The following is a 24760-nucleotide window of genomic DNA, read 5'->3' as shown; positions in this document are numbered from 1 at the left end:
TTCTTCTTTCTTGGTTAAAGTCCAAAATTCACTACCATACAGCAATATAGGCACAGCCATAACCTTATAGAATTTTAGTTTGGTTTCTCTTCTAGTGTATTTCAGGGATCTCTTTATTGTGCCACATATAAAATTAAATTTACTAAGTTTATTAAAAAGATCTTCCTTCTTAAAATAGGAGATATTACAGCCTAGATAGTTAAAATTATTTACTTGCTCAATAGGTTTCCCATCCAAAATAATTTTTGCTCGTAAGGTATCTGGTCCTTTAAAAGCTAAAACTTTAGTTTTCTTTGTAGATATATTAAGATTATAATTTTTAAGAATATTACTTAGATTTACAATATAGTCAAAAGCGATTGAAAACAGAAGATCGCCATGTTATCAAGTGTAAATGTACCTTGATTTTGAGGTTGTACCTACTTACGCAAGCTGGCCAACATTTGCAGTGGAATTTCTATGGGATCACTCAGGTTATCCAGTACTAAAATAAAATTTTCCAGTTTTGTGTCCTTATCACTAAATAAGAAAAACTACACATGAAGGTCATTCAGAGCGCTCCAAAGCACCGCGACGTACAGATTGAGGTGTAGAAATCTAAAGAAAAAACATGTTTCTGCTTAAGGATGAACTAGCTGCTGAACCAGGTGCACACAACTGGCATGCAACCACTCCACAGAGGTGCAGAATGTGTTTAGTTGGCTTTCATTATGAAAGGGATTGCCTTTAACATCATAATTCAAAACTTAGTGTATGTATTGGGTTCCAATAACACGGGATAGGCTAATAAATGAAGTAACAACTATTAAATGCAGTGAATTCATAATTTATTCCATCAGTTACTGTGTATTTATAATTATATTGCACAACCTTTCTCTATCGATAGAAATACAAATTACATACATTTACATAAAATAACGTATTAAAGCATGCTTTATCATAGAATATTATCATGTGAGTACAATATTTTAAAATCCATTACGTCGTATGAAATATGATACAAAAATTGAAAATGAATACACATTAAACCATCTTCTTGCATACAACATCTTTATTCTATATAATGGAAGGGCTGGACATAAAATTTGTCGGAGCTATCTTTCGACAAGAATAATTTAGAACATTTCAGTTACCTATTCATGTTCAGATCACTTTTATTTCGGAGTGAGCGCAAATCTCCATGAATATCAGCCTTTTTACTATTTTACGCTTCTAGCTGTCCATCATTTTAACTCAGTTTCTCTCCTTTCTCTGAATTTTAACATATTTTTAAAAACTTCCGATCACTGGAATCAATGATTTGAGAAACGGAGACTCCAGAAGTGTCGGTGGTTTACGTAGAAAACTCACCTCGAAGAAGGGAAATGGTGTGTGTATTTTGTCTGAAGACTTCATTGAGGGACAGACTTCTTTTTCGACCCATAAATTTAATTCTCTTTCGAAGAGAGAGACAGTATTTCTGCTGTCCTTGAAAATGCAATAGTTAAGGCTGGTTCACAATAAACCAGGAACGGAAACGACAACGAGAACGAGTACAGAAATAGTGTTAAAATAAATGTATTTAAATGTGAGCATTCACAATTAACTATTGTGAACGCTCGCATTTAAATACATCTATTTTAACATTTCCGTTCTCGTTCTCGTTGTCGTTTCCGTTCCCGGTTTATTGTGAACCAGCGTTTAATGTCCAAGCTTAGACCCGTGAATATCAACAAATTCCCCAAGTCATTCGACATCGAAAGATAGTTCCAGACCTTGTTCTGAACAGCCTTTCAATTGTACTAAATTTCTAATTACACATCTCGTGAAGAAATTATAAACGGTGCGCTGAATATAACAGCCTTATAAAACATCAGTGTACAAGTTTACAGTCTTTTATTTGCCTCAGGAGTTAACCCGTAGCTGTGTCTTTTAAATGCACTACACTCGGGTCCTGGCGCTAACAGACTAATTACTCTTAACTTCCGACTAACGTTCATACTTTCTTCGCACGCATCGACTCTTTGGCCTCGTATGTTGAGAGGCACATTTTTTAACTATCGAGAAAGAACTCCTCAGTAACGTACAAGCATCTCTTTTAATATCGCTGGATTACTTTCACATTTTCAGTTCATTGTTGGTGACGTAGTCTACATAACAGGTCCCTATTTTGGGGATTTTTTCGTCCGGAGATTTCATACTTTGTCGCCCACATTTCTTTATCCTTTAATTTTACGCTTATAAAGGAAGTTTTACGCCGTGTGTTTAACCTTCATATTTCCAACGTTTCGGATCTGTTTACATATTCCGTTGTCAGGGTCATATAGTACCTACCAGATTGAAGTATCGCCTACGCTATTGGGTCCATTGTATCAGTTATTTGTAGTAACCAAGCATAATGAACTTAACACAGTAGGGCACTCTTCAGATCTTGTTCCACATTATGCTGTTGAGTTTGCCAGACATAAAGCATCCAATACAGTAGGCCACTCTTTAGGTCTTATACCACGCCTACTTTGTCGTTTGAATTAGCCAGGCATAAAGGACCCAACAGATTAGGTAAATCTTCAGATATGGTACCTTATTATCCTGTTGTTTGGACTAACCAGGCATAACGGACCCAAAAGGGTATGTCATCTTTCAGGTCTGATACCATATTATCCCGTTGTTAGGTTTAACAGAGTGGAAAACTCTTCAGAATGATATTATATTACCCTTTTGTTTGGATTAGCCAGGCATACCGAACCTAAGAGAGCGGGAAACTCTTCAGGATGTTATATTACCCTTTTGTTTGGATTAGTCAGGCATACCGAACCTAAGAGAGCGGGAAACTCTTCAGGATGTTATATTACCCTTTTGTTTGGATTAGCCAGGCATACCGAACCTAAGAGAGCGGGAAACTCTTCAGGATGTTATATTACCCTTTTGTTTGGATTAACCAGGCATACCGAACCTAAGAGAGCGGGAAACTCTTCAGGATGTTATATTACCCTTTTGTTTGGATTAGCCAGGCATACCGAACCTAAGAGAGCGGGAAACTCTTCAGGATGTTATATTACCCTTTTGTTTGGATTAGCCAGGCATACCGAACCTAAGAGAGCGGGAAACTCTTCAGGATGTTATATTACCCTTTTGTTTGGATTAGCCAGGCATACCGAACCTAAGAGAGCGGGAAACTCTTCAGGATGTTATATTACCCTTTTGTTTGGATTAGCCAGGCATACCGAACCTAAGAGAGCGGGAAACTCTTCAGGATGTTATATTACCCTTTTGTTTGGATTAGCCAGGCATACCGAACCTAAGAGAGCGGGCAACTCTCCAGGATGTTATATTACCCTTTTGTTTGGATTAGCCAGGCATACCGAACCTAAGAGAGCGGGCAACTCTTCAGGATGTTATGTTACCCTTTTGTTTGGATTAGTCAGGCATAACGCACCCAACATAATGGAAAATCGTAGGTCTGATTGTTTGGATGACCATAAGGACCCAACAGAATAGGCACCGCTTCAGGATGGTATCATATTACCCTTTTATTTGGTTCAGCCTAGCACAACGGATCCAACAGCTTCGCTCACAAGCACATAATTAAATTTCGTATTATAGAGTGCATACATATTTTCTGTGTGAGAAAAACTCTAAAAATTATAGAACTATCCAATATAAAGGAAGAGCAAGTTATTTCGTACAGTAAAATCTCAAAATAACAATTTCGTTGCAAATTATTGTGATAAACATTTATTCTTTCAACGGATATTTATATCGTTCCATTTTTCCCGCTAAGCGGAAATTATTGTGAACTATCAGATGGTGTTGCTGTTGGTTCCGCTTTATCTCCAATTATTTATAATTCCTACGGTGAACATTAAAGAAGTCAGTAATTAGTCAAGCTCAACATAGACACATTTATAATTTGGCTACATAATTTGAAGAAAGCAAATTTATTTCTTAATTACTCATATTAATAACCGATAATCTAACACTGCCCTGAAGATGGAATCTGTATTCAGTTCCTAAACGTTAGAAATTAGTAAGTCCCAGCAAATGGTGGAATACCCAAAATTATTTTTCTGAATACAGTTAGCATGAGTCTTATATTAATCAAAGAATTTTGACAACAAAGGATAAAGAGAAAAAACTAAAATATAAGATTGTTTAGCAGTATATTTTCAAAATCTAACAATTCTACTACGATCTTCATTTTAAGAACGTGAATAATATTATTGATGAAACTGTACGGTCCTGAATCTACATACAATTTTGAGACTCATTATACTTCGTTCCATAAAGTAAACATTGCCGGTAGAGGAGGAGAGAAGTATAATTGCTATTCAACCAATGGCAGAGGTCTCATTCCACGCTTGTCTGGAAGTTGGGCGGGGGTAGAACGCTTCAGACCGACCTCTGCCATTGGATGAATAGCAATTATACTTTTCTCCTCCTCTGCCGGCATTGTTTACTTCTCCTGTCAGACATTTTGGAACGAAGTATAGTTGCTCAGTTCTGTCAATTATAGTATGTATAAAATCTTAGTGAAATCGTAGAGCGGAAGTAATAAAAATAGCCTATTTTAAATTGTGCTAAGTTCCTCCGTGATCAGAAATAGACTTCCTCCTCAATAGCGAAATCTGAAACGTGAGTTTTGAGAGTTGTTTCTCGATTATTATCCTGCGGGAAGACTCGCAACTTTTCAATCGCTGGATTTTCTTAGGGATCGTTTATTTTCGTAAATAAGACGCGTTGAAGTATCAATGGCTACTCTATCCTAGTTATACCGAGTTTATACACTGTGGCACGCAGTGTCTTGGAATACAGCATTATAGAAACGTTAAACACACTCTAGTTTAAAATACGAATATACCATGCTCTGACACTCATCTTTGCATTTGATATGACGTCCATACAAATCCTCTGTTATACTAGAGGTCTTTATTCCTCCTAGACACAATTCCTAAAGCACAATCAACATAAATATTAAATTGAGGAAATATTCTGGTTGAGAAAATATCTCACTGAGGGGATATAAGTTCTTGTCTTAATTATATAGTCGTGCTCATATTTACGATTCTTAGCTTAAATTAAAATTTGAGAAAAATTAACGACAGGGATGAAAGAACTACACAATTTTAAGATAATCAACACCTCGTAGATTCGCAAGTGCAAAAACCACAGGGGAAAATTAACTCCGAAAACATGTGTTTCATCGTTGTACTCCCTACTGAATGTTTATTTTGAATCTGTGATCTTGGTGTTTAAATATTATTTTGATTTCGATTTAGAATATTTGTGTAATATTATAATATCCATTTTGCTTATCGAAAACAACATATGGCTGAAAAACTTTAGTAAAGCAAATTCGTATTTTGATCATTCCGACGAGAAATTTTAGTTCATTTCTTAAGTAAGATCTTGTTACAATATATTCAGCATAATATAGGCTATTTTTCACAAGTAAGAAAATGGCAAATGAAATACGGTATTTTTAAAAAGTAATCTGATAAAAATATTAAATTCATTTCATACTTACTCATCCTTCGACCCGATGAATAATATTCCATTATCCCAATTTTCAACAGCAATATACAGTATGACAAAAAATTTCAAAAAGGGACAGAAAATTTGCATTTTTGGAAAGAATTCTGATCAAGAAATAGCCAGCCTATGTTGTATTTTTATTTAACCCGGTAATCTATTAGATAATATCTCTAAATCCATTTTATTGGCAGACAAAAATAATTTGAAGAATTTCAAACTAGACGCGACTATTTCACAATATTACGAAAATTAAGTTTGTTATCTTAATCTACCATGTGGTAAATATGAATAACTGTTTTCTTAACTGCTGCAGGTTGCAATTAAATTGTGGTATTAAGTTTGGCAGCATACGATTTAACCGTTCGCAGTTGAACCCTTTGAAACTAGTATATTATGTGGATTAGTAATGTCTGCTCTGAAAGCCTTCATTTATGATTAGAACCGTTAAAAAAATGAGACATTTCAACATTTTGAAATTTATTTCATCATATTTTTTTTTTAATTCTTAACCCTTAATTCGTTACGTAACATACTAATCTGCATTTTTTCTGAAAAAAAAAATAAAAAATGCAACAAGAAACTGTAAAGAAGCAGAAAACTCAATTTGTAAAATAAATCTGGTAGGGATGTTTATTTACTTTTATTACCCGGTTATTTATCAGAATAACTCTTAACACAAAAGTTTTTCCTGTGAAACGGAAAAGAACTTTTATATACAATAAAATGTTTCCTGTTATAAACTATATTATACATTACGCTTGTGCAAAGGAAGTGTTCTAACTTCTGTAATTATATTATAGGAATACTCATTATGCAGGTATAAAGGAAATGGCCGAACTTCTCTGCAAAACGGTAAATAATTTTAATGTGCAAACGATTTGGATCGTAAACTACATGGATAACACAAGCAATCTATTTTGTCGGTGTTATAAGAATACACATTGCACCGGTAAAAGAGAAATAGCCTAACTTCTCAGTACTCTAAAAATAGATTACGTATATAGGATATACGTATATTTTATAGGATAGGTCGCAATCAGCAATATTACAAGCATGGAATATACTCGGCATCTGCAGTGACATTGGTGTATTATTCAAAGCGACTATGCAGTGTGAAATCTGCTTCCCATACTCTGATGGGTATGCGTTCGTCAAGAGACAGTGAATGTAGACTTTCCACCTACGATACGTCTGTGGTTTTTTTCAGTATAGGACTGTTCAAATGGGAGCTTTTCTCCATTACATTTTGCGGCATTCACCGATTCAATTGATGTTTACGGTTAATTGGGAAAATATTTAGAATTGTAAACAGAAATAAACTGATATACGAAAAAAATATTATGGGCCTATATTTTGTGCGACGTTATTTCCGTGATGTAAGTTTTATTATTGTGGACTGTTAATTGGACTGTGGACTGTTAATTTCCTGGTTTTAAAACAAACGCAAAATAATGTTTTAAAATGAAGAGGATGGAGGAAAAAGATTAAAGATATTTCTCACCAAGGGTTTTCAACCTGGTAGTAACTACTTAAGTGGTCTCCAAACCCGTAGGTTATTTGTCTCACTCTTAAGAAAGTTCGAATAATTTTCCAGTTGAAAAAACTGAAAGTTGGACGTTAGAGAAACGGGAGCGGATTTCAATAGATGTGAGAGGCATTTATTCCGTTAAGAAATGAAGCTAGACTTCAGTGTATAGAATCAGGCTATAAGTCAACTCAAAATCCTATAAACACAATATGTCGAGCATCGTTAGTAACTTGCGATCGGATGTAAAAAGCAAGATAAAACTTATATTTGTAGTATACTGAATGTATACTGAGGATTAATTTAATTCAATATTTTTCCGAAAATAATTATATTTCGTGAAAATTAGTACAATAAATATATCTAATTTGTCCAGAGTAACGTTGGAAGTCTTCGCGCAATAATATTAATAGTTTTTGTCATTACATCTTATAGAGGATCGCAGATGTCGATGGAATACAAGTTTCTCTCTTAACATTTGTGTTCGAATTCACATGTTTGTAGCCTCAAATATTTTAATCAGCGTGAAACAACACTATCGTCGTATTCTTTACATTTCTCCAAATAATATACTTAGCTTGTTGATTAACACAATCTATCAACCGATTTACCAACTTTTCGAGTACATATTTCCTTCTCATCTAAGTTTGTTCGAGATCACCTTTTTTCATTATTTTCCACATAGGCCTATTTTCTTTTTAACAAATCTTCATTCTGTTGCTTTCCACAAAGATTTCAATCATTTTTATCTTCATCTTAAAACTTCGTGATTTTACAAATAAAACGATTATTCTGTTCGTGAATAAATCGTATAGATTTCTGTTGACGTAGTGCTACGTCACCACTGTCGTTTCGAACCTCTCCGGATTTTCATTCGTTCTTTCCGTGTTATAAATTAGTATATGTACGTATATATACATAGATATATATATAATATTTATTATTCTGAAAATATCTTTCAGGCAATAAATTATATTTCGAACCTCAAAGAAAATTTGCAGCACATATTTAAGGATCTCATTGATCTCCAATCTGTAATTATCGCGTCAGGAGTTCTATCTCTTTGAGATTTCAAAACTTCATCTGACAACAAATAAAATCTTCGGCTTTACATCTGCACAGTTCAGCGCTCTAAATCTAATGCTATCGATTTTTTTTAAGCGTCTAAGCTTTAGAAAGCACAAACATCATTTACACATATTAATAAGCACATACAGGTTAAAAATTCGTTATTGAAATCATTTTGTGCTATCAAACTGTCATTTATAAATTGAAGATGGCAGTGAATACCAGGAATCTTCCATTTTGTTTTGACTTTCTGCCCAGTTTACTTTAACAGAAATACATACCGGTAAATGAGAAATATGTTCCATAAACTTACATTAATGGAAGACCCAAAGGATCTACTTAAGGAGAATGTATATGACTTGTAAATGAATTGTTCCCGCATAAACAGTAGACAGGAATATTCTATCATGTTATGTTGTCACATGCACTTTATAAGCTCTTGTATTTGTAATTATTGGTACCGTTGTTAATATATAGTATAGAACAGTGTGTACCAACATATTTTCGGCTTTCGTGGGCTGTTCTAATGATCCATTTCTCGGGACATTATTAATATATTCCAAAATTTGGTATTCATACTTCTCTCTATTGTGTTATTATTGCAATAGTTTTAAAGAACTAATACTATGTGGTAAACGTGCATGAATGAAATCTTAATTTTAATTGAGACATTTGATTCTATACTAATTTACATTGCTTCATTTCTATACGGAAAAAATATGAGGTACTACTATATGAATGTCTTAGGAAAAGCTGCCCACAAGAACTGTAAGGTACAAAAAAACTTCTAAAGATAGCGTAAAACCTGCATTTGTGAAGTTTTCTGTCCAGTTGTTGGAGAACACGTGCTTCACACAGCTCTCCGTGATTCTTCACTGTTCCTCATCAGCTAGACCTGTAGAGTAAATATAAACAGTCTGTCTTTGACCTTCTCCATCATTTGGATTTTTGTTGGCAATCATAACTTAAAAGTTAACATCAATTTGCCTCTAGTATAAAGCATGACATATCTGGCTTGCCTTCGCTAGAGACAATTTAAAAGCACAAGTTGAAAAGCAAGTTTTACGCTGTTTCTTAAATTTACTTTTTGTGTCTTACAGTTTATATTGGCAGCTACGTATTTTGTGCCACATGTTCTTTTAAAAGGAGTTTCGATGTGGCGTTTGGTAATTAAAAGGGAAAGAAAATAATGGAAACGTTTAATATAAAACATTTAAAGATAAAATAATTCAGGATATACGTTAGCAAAAATTAATAATTTTAACAAGACAATTAATTTTTTAATAATTTGCAACAAAACTCACAAAATGATCTCTAACAATTAATGTATTCTTACATTTAAAATGTAGTGACATTAGGGGACAGTCGGGTAGTATCGGACATCGGGTAATATCGGACAGTGCGTTTCTTTCATCTACCACCATATGGTAGTACCTGAATGACATGGTTACGTTTCTCTATGCGACATCACAGAAACGTAACCATGTCAATCAGGTACTATCATCGTGTGGTAGATGAAAGAAACTCACTGTCCGATATAACCTGATGTCCGATACTACCCGACTCTCCCCTACATACAGCCACATTATAAGGAAACTCCTCAATATAACTGAAGCTCTGTATACATAGCCTAAATAGTAAGTGCACAATAGAATCCGACAAAATCAAAACAATTACATTATTATTATTATTATTATTATTATTATTATTATTATCATTATTATTATCATTATCATTATTATTATTATTATTATTATTATTATTATTATTATTATTATTATTATTATTATTACTATAGTTGTGACTTAAGCACATCTTTTCTAAATGTCATGTTAGTAATTTAAATTTTTCCCTAACAGTAGCGCATCAGTATTGAATAAGTTGTTAGTTGGTACACACTGTATGATGTTTATTTAGGTTAGCTTTCATTGTATGTACAGCGCACACAGAAAAACGATTAAGCCACAGTAACGTCATTATCTACAGTGTTGAGATAATACTGTTTGGTCTCAGGGCATTTTGTGGTGTGCTCCGTCTTGAGAAGAACACATTGAGCATTTCTCAAAACTTTTGATATTCATTACTTATATTTCAACTTCATAGTATGACAGCTTCAGAATATTTTCTTATTTATGTAAATTATGTTGTATACGTATGTTGCGGAGTTTATTATCTCTATTGAAATTATTGTTGTTATTTGTCTCTAGGCCTATTGGATCACGTCCATGAATGTCTTTATTAACGATTAATCATTCAATTTGCCGTGGATCATCAGATATAGGGGTACATCACAGTGTCAGTAGATCTTTCATAATCTATTTCGTTTTATGGATGCTAGTGAATGGAGAAATTGTATAATGATGGCAGGTAAAACGCCATTTCAATGAGAAAACAAGCTCCTTGATATGTGGATAGATATATAAAAGTACTTATAAGACATCCTATATTATTTGCAACTGAGAAAGCAGTTACGAAGCAGTTTATTCCCGATATTTTTTGTTTATTCCATGATGATGATGATTACGATTAAGATTATCTTTCCAACATTTCTCCGTAATCTCAGTGAATAGTCTGAATTATGTCCATACTGAATGAATGACAAAACAGTAGTGAATTATTAAAAAGAGGTTTTATCTGCAATTTTTAAATTAGTAATGAAATATAAAAAAATATAAATGTTTTCAAAATTGAAAATACCTTTGTCCTAAGGCGAAGAGGGGTAATCAGCTCGGTAGGGTAAATACGAATGGCGAAATTAACGATACTAGCGAATAGGATACCTACTCACTTTTTTTGTGAAGACAAATAAATTCATCTTGGAAACTCACTTTTAAGCTTATACAGAGTGATTCACGAAGATAGAGCAATACTCTAGGATGTGATTTAGGATTTCATTTTGATGAAAAAAAATTAATATATATGTGTCCGATTTTGAATAGTTTCGGATAAAATAACATTTCTTTCTTTCGTAACACGCATTCTTGTGAACTTCTCTTTCTTTGGACATCTGGAGCTGTATGTGTTACAGTACAGCTGATAGCAGCGACACAAAATCTCGTCATATCAGAGTCACGGTTAGAGGTAACACAACATCGATGCAACGTATCTACCTAGCATCCGAACAACTGAAGTTAGGGATTGTGACGCGCGTAGTTCACACTCGTGCAGCTACGTGTATTGTTGCAGAAGGTGGGGGTCTTTTAAAACCGGCTTTAATACATATTTTTCAGGCGAGTAATAACGTGAATGTTCTTTAATGAATTTATAATACACCCAGTACCATGTTGTAAATAATTTAAATGCTTAAATCTTCATAATATCTACCTTTATTTTTAACATTTAGGAGGGCGTAACTCGCTCAATTTAAAAAAAATATATATGACATATGTTTATATGAACTTTTTTCGTCAGCATGATGCCATAAATCACATCCTAGAGTATTGCACAATCTTCGTGAATAACCCTGTAGATATAAAATTGTCGAAAATGAAACTTACTCTAGGTACTCTCTGTAATTAAATAGGAATATTAAATAATAAATTATAATTTACCGCCTTCCCAGTACTATATACTCTTAATACTTCCAATAACTACATCTCTGAATGTCCATTTTGATGCTCCAGGTAATGGTTTTGATACTTTTAGTGACAACAATTTTCAGTGGTTGTATGGTAACTATTTTTTCCTTGGTACCACGATCATAGTCCTGATGCTATTAACTTCATAATTTTAGTTATTACCAGTACTAAGAAATAAATTCTATATTTAAATGAATGAAGAAGCACAGAATACATCCAGAATGTTGAGCCAAACTTTCGTAAAATATTCTTCATATTCCAATGATGATGAAAGTTTTTTTTTTTAAGTTGAGCCGTAAACGCAGAAGATCTGTTAACATTTGAGCTCAATATTATTGATCATAGTTTATTCAGATTTCACGCCCTAATACCCAGACCCACAGAACTGGCAAACACATCTTTATTGGAACCGCTACCTATTCTTTTGAAGAAAGTATTTTTGATGACGTCACAACATGCATTTTACGCATGACGGTGCCCTCCATTCCACAAAAATTTTAACCATTTAACTCGCGATTTTTTCAATCGTACTTTCTATTTATGCTTGTGGATTTTTTAAGCTACTAAAGTATGTATTTGCAATGACAGACGGAACAAATATCCAAGTACGAATTATTACAGATTACGAGACCATCTCTAATTCATCGAGAGGTTTTTAACTTACCGACATTGAGATATCAGTTCATATCTGTATCCGTGCAGAATGTGCATACTTTCAACGCTTTCTATGAGTTCCAAATAACGGATGATCTCAAATTTCTTCCAGTGTAACTCTCTGCACACAATCTACAGTGTATTAAGCCATAAGTGTATTCATATTCAATTTATATTAAATATGTTTTTTTTATCTCCTCTCTTTTTCTCTTTATTCTTTTTTTTCTCTTGTGTGTTATTTATTGGTTTGAATTACGTTTCTTACTGTATTTAGTAAACTGTCCTTGTGAATTTTATGTTATATTATTGGCTAAGACCACACCGTACACGAGCTTGGCTCTTACTGTAGTGGCTAGAAACATTTTTGTTTTATAATTTTAATTTGTACTCGCTAGCTAGCTAGTTAAATAAATAAATTAAATAAATTTTCCATTAAATTATAGGCAAAATGGAGTAACTTAATTTTCCATAGGCATATACAAAGTAAACTGTCCTGTAAAAACAATACAAGGTCTCCAACCACGTGTTTTAAGACATAATTGTCGTCCACGTTTTGAAACTACCATGAGCTGAGATAGAATAAGACAAATGTTCAGTTTTCGACTAATATAGCCAAAGACAGTGGACCTGTAAGTTGTTTCGAAACATTGCAACATATAGGCATACAGTAGAATTAGAAACGCGAAATTATTTTTCATAGTTGAATTACGGAACCGTGAGAGCCTTAAAGTAAAGTAAATGTTTTAAATAAATATGAAAATTAATATTGTAACACATCTCGAAAATAAAATAATTTCCGTACCCATATTGAGTTCGATTCATGCAACCTTGTGACAGGAGAAACATTTTCTCAAAGTTTGACTCAACATTTTAGATATATCTTACGCACATAACTCTTTGTAATCTGTTGTTTTAAGAAAACTAGCAATCAATTGAGTCAGTTTAATAGACTGTAATAAAGCATATTGTAAAATCATTAAAAGGGGTAATAAAGAGTATATTTTGGACATTATCTTTCGAATTTATAAAAGTATCAGTTTGTGATTCAGAATAGTAGTCACAAACTGTTAGAGACAGATGTGAGTGCCAATTGGAGAACATATGTGTGGAGAAACTCGAGGTTCGAAATGAATTTTGGAGGTTGCAAATTAATTAAAGCTTGCGCCTGTATATAGACATTCATTCTGATGTCTTTTCTGGGAGTGTAGTCGCATGGGCTCCTTGCGGTAACTCGCTTAATACAATTATTAATTATCGTAGTACTCAGAACACAGCTACGAATTACGTCAGTGTAATAAATGCCATATGATTGTGTCCAACATCAAAGATGAGTGCACTGTATGGAAACAGGAGTGCGTGAAGTGAAAAAAAATTCCTTACTGTTAATACAACAAAAAGATCTGATCTTTCTGTGCGGAGGAAAGCATGCATTTAGGGTTCAGTAATTGTTTTACAAAACATGGCAATTTAAAAATGATTAAAAGCTAATAGACTCTGTTTTTGTGATGTATTTTATGATACACAGGAAATTCGGTAAGTTATAAAGCGAAATAGTTATCACCGCTAGATGGCAGTATTATCCAGGTGTCGATGATCGATGTGCGCACAAACGAAACAAAGAAACAACAGTTGCAAGATGACGGTACTTATGCAAGAATGTGCCATTGTCAAGCAGCGCTTGGTTATGCGGTTTTTTTGCGCAAATCGGTCGGCCAATGGAGATTGTCAAGGAGACAAATGTGCAACAGGTTGGCGACTTGATCCGAGAAGACAGAATGAAGGGCACGATATGCTAGCCGGATAGTCAAAGGTGATGACTCTTAGGTGTATCGTTACCAACCACAGACAAAGTGCGAACCAATGCTCTGGTCAAGTTGCCAATAGTACACTAGTGCAGAAGTGCCGACATCTTGTAACTGTTGCTTCTTTGTTTCGCTTGCACGCACATCGATAATACTGTCATCTAGTAGTGATAGCTTCAGGCACCTCTTTCGAAAAATGTAGGTCGGTACTTAAGTTTCTAACGTATTTAGGCCTACTGACTCTCTCCCTCTCTTTTGTATAAAATTATGTAATGTTAAGACGGAAGTATGAAAATATTCTGATAAACGACGCTTTCAACCGCAATGTCGAAATTCAACTGGGCGAAAAATGATCTACAAAATTTACCTAGGACCTTCTATCAGGGACAAGGTTCTTGTATTACATGCCCTCTACGACAAGGGCTTCTTAGCTCTACTTGCGGTCAAGAGGAAGCTAGGCTACGAAATTATCGTTGTTCAAAATCCAGAATCCTCTGCCGACGAAAGTCGTACACAACGGCTAGCTTGTATCCGCCAGAGCAGAGTTTTCCAACCTTTTAAATTTCACGGACCCATTGAAGCTCATACTTGATTTTTGACGATATCTGAAATGTTTTGTATAATTTATTCCGGTAAACACGTACTACTTTCTAATATTTTCATAACGTTCTACCCTTTAATATTTTCATAACGTAATGAAATAAATATATTTAATATATTGATAGCGATATTAAATTTTAGTTCAGTATTTGAATGTAATCTCAAAACGTACACATACTATATTTAAGACTTATTTCAAATTATATAACGTCTTTGCAGCGAAAACTGAAAGAAGTTTTTTTTTTTTCACCATAAGATGGTTAATAGAAATTGTTTATATTAACTTGCAGTTGTCAGTTTTGTGACGTCTGGTTCAAGTGTAAATATTCTAAGTCTTAAGTCTGACCTAGCATAAATTTTACTATATTTTTTTCTTTAAGAACATTAGAGCAAAAAATGTACACACAAGCATGTTAATGCTAATGACATGAAGAGCTGTATTGCGATTAGGGAAACCATGCAACCAAAATTGCAACAGTTATTGTATAAAACGCGATTTGTAAGTCCGAATCAGAAGATAATCCTAACAGCTCCACTTCGTCTTCACAGGCAAAATATTTTTTCTCATTAAGACAGAATTTTTTGTTAGTTGTTTATTTCATTGTAGGACAAAAATATTCCATTAATTTTAATGTTAATGAATAAGATGTGCTATATATTGCCACCGATGTCGGGCAAGAAGTCATAAGCATTTGTTGCTAGGAAGTCCATGAAAGTGGAGAATAAATCGAGTTCTCGAATGTCTATCAACTCAGAAAAAACCACAAATGCAAATCAGACGTGGACAAATTATTAGACTAAAACTTTTTCTTGGAAACATAATATAATTCGTCATATCAACTATCCGTATAATTCACAGAGTCTATATTGTTGTAAATACGATTGTTTACATCTTCTGGTATATTTTTCCAATGGTTAAGTATATTTTTTCTGGCTATGTTGGTACTACTGGTGTTTTAATTACATACTGCAGAAGATATTCTCCTATGGCCTGCAAGAAGACCGGACATGAACGAAATTGAAAATCTGTGATCTATACTGAAGAAGAAAGTGAACAAAAAGAGGCTTACAACAAAACATGGACTCATTTAAGCACTGTCTGATATCTGGCTAAATGATGCTGATATTCAAAGATAGTGTCAAACTTTGGTTTCCGACATCCCTGACAAAATCAACGTGTTAATAAAGAATAAGGGAATGTTCACAAAATATTAGTAACCTAAATATTCAATTTTCTGTTCATTATATCTGTGCAAAATACATTTTTGTTCATTATTTCTACCGATAAATACAGCTTCATTGCACATATAATTAAGCTAGTCTAATAATTTGTCCACGTCAGTACTGTATTTCTTTATCGCTGCTTCAATCTTATCTTCAATGGTGATCACTATTTAAGTTGGACTCTGAAGACTGAATTACAGAATTTAAAAAACTGAAAATCTAAAATATGTAAGCACGACATGCAAGCCAAGTCTTTCAAGCGATCGCATTTCTGTTCAACTGTGTTTCAAGGGGTCCGCGGCCCACAGGTTGTGAATCGCTGCTCTAGAGCACAGAGATTTTGACAGAATGAAAGAATTTTTAGTTAAATGAAAATAAATGACGATCAGGTGTTCCGAGTACGTTCATGCATGCGTAGTCTGTTGAAGTGAATCATTGGAAAGCCATGTGTCACTTTGTGAGCTGGTGTGATTATTTGTCGTTGTGAAATATTGATTGAAGTTGAATAATGTTATCGACAATTCCGCAAGCTGTGAAATTCGTGCTGTGATCGGCGGACAGTGAAAAGAAAAGCAACAGACGTGGTTTGTTAACTTCTGGTGGCGTCCTCTTGCACGAAAACGTACGCCTTCACAGCATACAAAGCACTCTTGAGCTTCTTCGATGTTTCAAGTGGGACTTGTCTGACCATCCGCCATACAGCCCAGACCTGGATCCCAGCGATTATCACTTCTCTTTTGCACCTCAAACAGTTTCTACGAGATCACAGCGTCTCGTGAACGACGAGGACCTGAAAGCAGCGGTGAAGAATTGGCTACCTTCATTGGGGGCAAGTTTCTTTGATGAAGGCATTCAAAAGCTCATACCACGCTAAGATAATTCTATCGTGATGATACAAACAAATAATAATTATAAGTATACTCTATTGTTACAATAGTTCTCGTATTACCTACAGCATTGCGTACAGGGATACCCTACCTCGAAATTACAGTATTTGGCACTTACAGCAGTCTGTATTAACTTGTGACAAGTATTTTCAAACACACTGTATAGAGAAAAAGTACTTAACATTCCGCTGAGATTACTTTGCGAGCAACGGTTATGTACTCGTATTTCTGAATAAAAAGATTTAATGTAATTTAAGTTAATATTCTCTTTGTATGTTATTTTAAAGTATATGGAAATAATTTTTAAAATGAAAGACATTCATAAACGTTCAACAATTGCCAGCTTAATTGCTAGTAACTTCCTAGTATTCTCATCATCAAATGTAGGAAACAGAAAACGGATGTAGGTAAATTCTCATTTTTAAATAGAACTATAAATGATTGGAATGACCTACCTGCAGCGGTCTTTGAGGGCTGTCCTTCCTTAAGGAGATTCAAGAATAATTTAAAGAGTTGTGTATAAAGTGAAAATTAAAATTAAGGTGACATTCAACATTTAATTTTTTAAGGTGGCATGTATTTATCTAGCCTGACGAGTTTACTTCCTTGGTTTGAATTGTAAATTATTTAAAAATAGCGTGTAAGAGGGCCTTAGACTAGAAATGTTTAGTTTAAATGTAGTTCTGTTTATAAGTACAGTATGCATAAGAATGCAATTATTTGACTTATTTGAACTGTTGTATCAGTGAAGCGAGGTGAGTCAGTGAAGTTATGGTTTTACAGTGCAGTGAACAGTTCCGATCAGTGATAAATTATAGCGTCAATGAAATGTGTTCTATAGTGTCAGTGAAATGTGTTACAGAGTGTCAGTGAAATGTGTGCTAAAGTGTCAGTGAAATGCGTCATAGTGCCACTACAGGGAATGAGATGAGAGTAAAGTGAAAGACTATTGAAAATTATGTAGGACCTATACATAATCATGTAGGTTGTGTTGTAAAATTAGGTGTTTTATTTTATGTTTTATTATTATTGTGTTAAATTGTATTGTGTATTCTTATTGTATTGTGTATAAAATTGTATATGTGTTGTAAATTTTATTATGTATTGTAAATTTTATTGTGTATTGCTTATCATTTTAACTGTGTATTGTTAATATTGTATATACCACTGCCACCGGGTGCTTGCCCACTTGCAGTGTAAATAAATACATACATACATAATCATCTTTTATGAGATGCGTTTAATACTTACACCTTATTTAGAGACATAATCATATTTGTAGATGTCATACACATAATCTGTTGCTGAGTAACATGTCAGTGTCACACTATATGCGACAGTGATTATTGTTATTAAATGACATATCGGAATATCTGTGACATTATAAACGTGTGAGAAAGTATTGTGTTCTTTCGTAACTTCGCTTTACGAACTGGATATTAATTTTAACATACCCCTGAAATAATTATTTTTAATTAAAACTTTTAACTCTCTTTGAGCAGATATTCGTTTTTGAAAAAAAATTAAATTGATAGGCACACCGAAAATACTTGAAAAGTAGAGAATTTTAAAAGAACTCTACGTATTTTTCTTCCCTTCCCATTTCGAAGATAAAGAATTGATCTTTTTAAACATCAAAGTTAATTCAAAAAAATATATGGCAGTGTTACATAATCTTTCATTTTTAGATCTTGTTTTACAATTAATTTTTGTAACAGTAGGCCTAACATTTATTAAAGAAACAATGAAATTTAATATTTTAATCTTCAGTTTGATTGAACATTTTAAAAATATCTTCACTTATTTTAATGAAAATGTATAAGATCCTACAATGACAAATTTGGGTATATTCATAAATCTGTTTTGTTTCGTTCCCAATTGGAAGATACACAGACAATTGTTTCTGACAGTGAAAATAATTAGAAAATACACTAGTGTTTATGTAGAAAACTATCTGTTGCTTAGAACTTCAGTTTGATCGAAAATCTTACAGTGTTTTCAAATTTTGTACTCGAAATATTTAACATTTCTCAGTCATGAATTTTATACAAATATTTAGGAGATTCACATCGTGTCAAAAACTTAAATACTGCGAAGGACTAATAGCCTTTTTCAGCTGCTGAAATATTTAATTCAATATGCAGAGTGTAACGGAAAAATTGGGCAAAACGTCAGGCGTGGACTCCTCATATGTGTACAAAAAAAATGTTTATATCAACATAGAGCCGAAAAAGTTTGGTTTCTGAGAAGAGTTTGTAAGTATGATCATAGTGAACTCTAGTAAGTTTGTTTGCTGGAATTATTTTGATGCATTCTGTTTACATTTCCATAGATGGACTGTTAAAAGTGTCCACCTCCTGCCTGAATACAGGCCTCAGCTCGTCGTCTCTTCGAGATCCGAATATGCTTGGCCTCCACGCTCACCAGATTTCAATCCATTGCACTTCTTTCTGTGGGGCACTTTAAATCGTACAGTCTGTACCGTTGCTTATTTCAAGTTGTAGGGGAAATTCACCCCATTCCACCCGCCGCAGCTATACTCGGTACCATAACTAGCTTTAACTACTCCCTTTTCATGGCCTTAGTGATCATACATGCAAGCCCTACTTAGGAACCAAGTATTTTCGAACTGATTTTGACAAAACCATTTTTCATGTATACATATGAGGAATCCATACTGGAAGTTTCGGCCACTTTTTTTCTTTACACCCTGTATGTTTATTCTAAGACAAGCCTGTTAAGATCCTTAGTAGATTTGTTTTATATTTAACACATACTCTAAAGTGTCTCGTCCTCCTGAAATATTATTTTCTTTTCTAGACACGTAGGCTATGTTATTACGTCACCCCAAAAGTCTGATTCCGTTTTCTTTCATCATTGACGGTATACAACAATGCTATGAAAGTTACAAGCAAGAATTTCTGAAGGTTTTCGCCACTTTCAAAGTTTCAGCAATCTGACACCAGATGACTTCGTTGTGTAAGTTTTTAAAATTACCATTACATTGAACACACGTCAGAACCAAAGAGTTGTGAATGAATTTCTCACAGCTGAAGGTTGTGAACCTAGAGAGCTTCACGATCGTCTGAAAAATTAGTATGGAGAGAAAATTGTAAGTACGGAGACTATTAGGAGATCGGTAAATCATTTCAAGAAAGGAGAACCTACAATAACTGCTGATAAACCGTGAAGTGGTCATCCTGTAACTGCAATAACAGACGTGAGCAGAAAAAGAGTTGATGATATGGTGCACGAGGATCGGCGAATCACATAGTATGAGTTGAGTTATTTTGTTGGTGTTGGGCATCATGCTGTAGGGAAGATTATTACTGGCATCAGCTACAGAAACATTTGTACACGGTGGGTGCCAAAGTTCACAATTCTGACAGGAAACACATCTGAGAAGAATTTCTGCAGCGCTAAGAGTTACAGAACGAAATTTTTGTCGTAGGTGACAAAACCTGGGTGCACTACAAGAAAAAGACCGATGATTTGAAGACAACAGTGCGTCGATGGGTGCGTTCCCGAATCGTAGTTCATAGGTAGAGCAAATATGTGCAGCGCGATTGCGATTAAGTTGAATTCAAAGTGCACAAAAATGTTCGTAAAAGTACAGAGTGGTCCAAAGGCCACGCACCATAGTTGGATTACGATATCTGTGAAATGTCTGCGAGACATACTACGGCCGTAGGGGATAGGTGGAATGGACTCCCTGATCCCCGGATTTGAATCCAGTGGATTTTGCTATGTGTGCTGCATCAGACCAAGAGTGTAGGGCCTATAGTGTAAAAATCAGGGACAAACAGCTTCTTGAGTGCAGTACTTTTTCGCCGGAATTGGTGATCTGCATTCTGTGAGACATAGGTGAACGCCTATAGTTGTGTTTTGACACTGGTGTCTATCACATTGAACAAATATTGTAATTCAGCCTATGATGAGGGACTTTTCGGCCACCCTGTACTTTGTGTTTATATAGTTTTTGTGTGCATTTAATAAAAAGATAAAAAAAATCAGAGTCAGATCTTCTGGAGTGACATTACAAGAAGGCGATGAATCCTCCTTTATTTCTATTTTTAAATTGTGGATACTATAAATTGTCAGAATTTCCGTTTGATTCCTATAGGGTTATTATTGTTAGAACCAAATATAAATTAAAAATAACACAAAGTGTAAAATATAATATTTGTACAAACTTATTGAAAACCTTAAGGAATTCCGAAACAAATTATGGACGGTCGTATAAGACATATCACACCTATACGTAATTTTTATTCATAATAGTTGCTCTCAATAAAATATTATGAGACATTATTTATTTTTGTGAAAACATCAGAAATTATATACTAAATCCTCTGAAACTGCCAATTAACGGGTGATTTACAACATGAATATTATATGGTACGTATTAACTCAGATATTTCAAAATCTTTTTCAGGCGTGGGAGAAACTTCTAACTCGTAATGGCTGGATGTACATTTAAACCTTGGGATGTTTTATATAATGAGATAATCTCTCACACGTTCACAATACTATCACGTTTGTTATCGCCTTCGGATTTTGGACTACTCAACTGGGATTTGAACATCGGACCGTGTCCCTTTGCCTTCAATTTCTCTTGCATTTGCGTCAGCATATCTTGCATTCGGCGGATCTGAAACAAAAGAAAGTCCATTGTACAACAGCAACGACAACTTATCATCATCATCATCATCATCATCATCATATAGATGGTGCATCATACATAGTAAGCACATTTATATAAGAATATGAAAAGTGGGGATTACAGATAAATTTTGACAAAACTGACTATTTGACACTGGATATGAAAGAACAGCGAATATGTAATAGAGAAGAAATTAAAAATTAATATTTTAAATATATTAGTTCAATATTGGAGACAAATGCAACAACAAATTTAGAAATTGAAAGAAGACAAGTTGACGGTAGGAGAATTACTGATATGAACTCCATTTTATAGAGTAAGAATATTTTACACAAAACGCTGTTACAAAGTACTTTGTTATATGGTGCTGAAACATGGACAGTGAACATATAGCAAGCAGAGAGATTAATGGTGGTAGAACTGCGCTTTTGGAGGAAGTCAACGCGAATAATCCAGAAAAGATAACATTTTAAATATTATGATAAGATAAATTATGCAGGTCGACAGGAACATATTAGTGACAATAGAAGAAAAGCTTTTAAAATGATATGGTCATTTATAACGGATGCCAAAGAACAGAATACCAAGGAAAATACCGATTTGGGAAGCGGAAGGGAAAAGAGGAAGAGGTAAACTACGAGAATGCTGGATGGATGAGGTGCGAAGAAGCATAGAGAGAAAGAACTTCTGTGAGAAAGGTGACATGGACAGAGACCTTTGTAGGCAAAAGTTGGTTCTGGATAAAAGAGAGAAATTGTACAGTGGAATACAGTAATATTACTATTACTGAAAGATATTATGTGCAAGCTTCCTGGAAAACTAGTGAATTCTCAAAATTTCTGCCAGGTGATTTTTAAGCATTTAAATTGAAGGCATAGACAAACAAAATGAGGATGTTTCCTCGTATGTGTAAAGGTTAAAATGTGCACCGAATTTTTCCTGAATTACCTTATCTTTTAAAGTAGATACATTTTAATTACATACAATATGTGTAGGAATTCGCTTCGAAATCAAATGTTAGCTTGGTATTATATTGTGCTCTATGATCATTCAAATCACTAACTTACCGTTTCGCAATAATCTTAAATCCTAGTGTTTGGTAATGAATCACTTAACATTTTTCACCTACAGACATCATACAGAAACTGTGATATGATTATAATGAAATAATGGAGTTATGATGTAATTGGAATTATAAGAAAAATAGAAGTATCAAAGAAAACCTACTTCCATTTATCTACTCTACCTCAGGATGGAACCTCTGTTACATTTGCTAAGAAACAGAGCTAGGGCTGAGTCCGATGACAAGGTGTGTCCTACTCACCTCTTCGTCTTTCTGAAGGAGAAGTCTGTCTGTATCTGTAATGCTGGACTCGAACTGCGGACCGGAATCTCGTTTCAGTTTGCTGCAACCATAAAATTCACAAAATAAATAACTTTGTGCATTTTTCTTTTCTTCTCATTTCGAACATACAGAACTAACCTTTGTAAAAATGTAAATTAATTCAAAACGAATGTATGACAGTTTTACATCACATTTCATCTTAAATGATTGTTTTACATTGTCATTCATTTTGAAATTACAGTTTTAAATCATCTTTCATTTTCAAATGACTGTTTTACATCATATTTCATGTTTAAATGATAGTTTTACATCATCTCTAATTTTTAAATGACAGTTTTACAACAACTTTCACTTTAAAATTACAGCTTTATTATATTTTTAAATGATAGTTTTACATAATCTCTCATTTTGAAGTGACAAGTTTTATGCAGTCCTAGCTCAAGTTAATCGAACGATCTGATTTATTCGTTACGGGTTTCAAGTTCTTTAAGTTCGTCTGCAGATCCTATCTCTTGCAACGGCAGAAAATCTGATCTTCTTTACATATTCACGGAGAGAAATGGGGTTTCTAACCATAGGCGGAGATAGAACGATAAAGTAAGATAATTGATAATACGTACTCTTATCATGAACGTATGAATACGTCCACACGCATAAAAAGATAAATACCGTAGCCTACAGCTGTCAAAAGAAAAAGTAGCCGCTCTCTAGAAACTAAGTTCTCTTCGGATATCTCCGCTACAGTTCGGAGACAGGCGATGTTACATGTTGTCGGACCACGTTGCCTGATATCTACGGTTATAATTAAAGATTTCTCAGTGTTGCTGTTGTAGCGTAATGGTAGCGTTTCGGGCTGGTATTCGTGAGGTCGTGCTTTTTTGTTTTTTTTTTTTTTGTTGCTTTTAAGAGAGAGAAAATATAATTACTCTCTTTTATGACTGGTTTAGTAATTAATATCAGGTTCATGAATGTATTATGCCATGACTTTATCATTATTCATTATGGCATTATGGCTGCAAATGGAAAGAAAGATTATAATCTCAACAAAAATATCTTTCGTGGCATAAACAAAACAAACTTACTGTCGTCTGCCTTAGAAAATTAAAACAATTAAAAGTTCAAAAAAGAAAAAAAAAGAGCACGATTCAATATTTAGTCCATCTTCCTCCCATTGACATATGAAGTGAACTCAATGAACTATCTCTAGAAAATATTTCAGGCTTATACCAATCCATTATTACTCATGATACATATTATCTATTAGTTATCCTTCAGGGAAGAGCACGGACTGGGACTGTCCTCTCCTGTAAATCGCTCCGATGGGCCCATTGTACTACCCGAAATGGAATGGTGTGCATGCCCCAAGGCTCCCCATGCTATAGATCTCCCTTCACGCCGCCCCCGAACTCCCCTACAGCCTATATGATCCCTTTACCTTTCTGTGTAGGCCTCACCGCGGTCCCTCAACCCCGGTCCCACGAGTAAACCAAGAGCCCAGTGTAGAGCTCATGAAGCATAGCACTACCACCAACAACGAATGACCACATACCTACGGGGTCCAAGTTCGGTGGCGGCCCGAAGCCGCCTCTACATCGTAGCAAGCCCGAAACCTAGGAGAGAAAGGAGATGATGGTGACGAAAGAGGAGAAGTGTAATTATGATGGCGAAATGAATTCCAGGTCCAACGCCGAAAGTTACCCAGTAATTCTGTTACAATTAGTTAAGGGAAAAGCTTGGAAAAACCTCAACCAGGTAACTTCTCCCAACCAGGATTTGAACCCGGGCCCACTCATTTCACGGTCAGATATGCTGTTACTCCACAGCGGTGGACTTACGTATCATATAAAAAGAAGAAATCGCGTAATGAATGTCTATATTTAGAAACATTACGTTTACGTAAAGG

At 34.4% G+C, this 24760-nt stretch overlaps 1 protein-coding gene across 9 annotated transcripts in view; it reads right to left on the bottom strand.

The window, feature by feature from the left end:
- Positions 1-810: 810 nt before the first annotated feature.
- Septin4 (septin 4) overlaps positions 811-24760 on the bottom strand; it is a 166789-nt gene continuing 142839 nt past the window's right edge. For 6 of the 9 annotated variants that reach the window (XM_069847063.1, XM_069847061.1, XM_069847062.1 and 3 more), the window contains exons 7-8: positions 22837-22918; positions 18069-21500 (exon numbers count right to left, since the gene is read on the bottom strand). In XM_069847063.1, coding sequence (XP_069703164.1) covers positions 21363-21500; positions 22837-22918 — 220 coding nt within the window. In that variant the 3' untranslated portion in view covers positions 18069-21362. Of the gene's footprint in view, positions 16753-18068; positions 21501-22836; positions 22919-24760 lie in introns of those variants that run through there. The other 3 variants (XM_069847057.1, XM_069847058.1, XM_069847059.1) reach the window with 3 other exon arrangements.

The sequence above is a fragment of the Periplaneta americana genome, chromosome 15, assembly GCF_040183065.1.
Source record: "Periplaneta americana isolate PAMFEO1 chromosome 15, P.americana_PAMFEO1_priV1, whole genome shotgun sequence".
Taxonomy (NCBI): domain Eukaryota; kingdom Metazoa; phylum Arthropoda; class Insecta; order Blattodea; family Blattidae; genus Periplaneta; species Periplaneta americana.
This window is presented reverse-complemented; position numbering and strand designations above follow the sequence as displayed.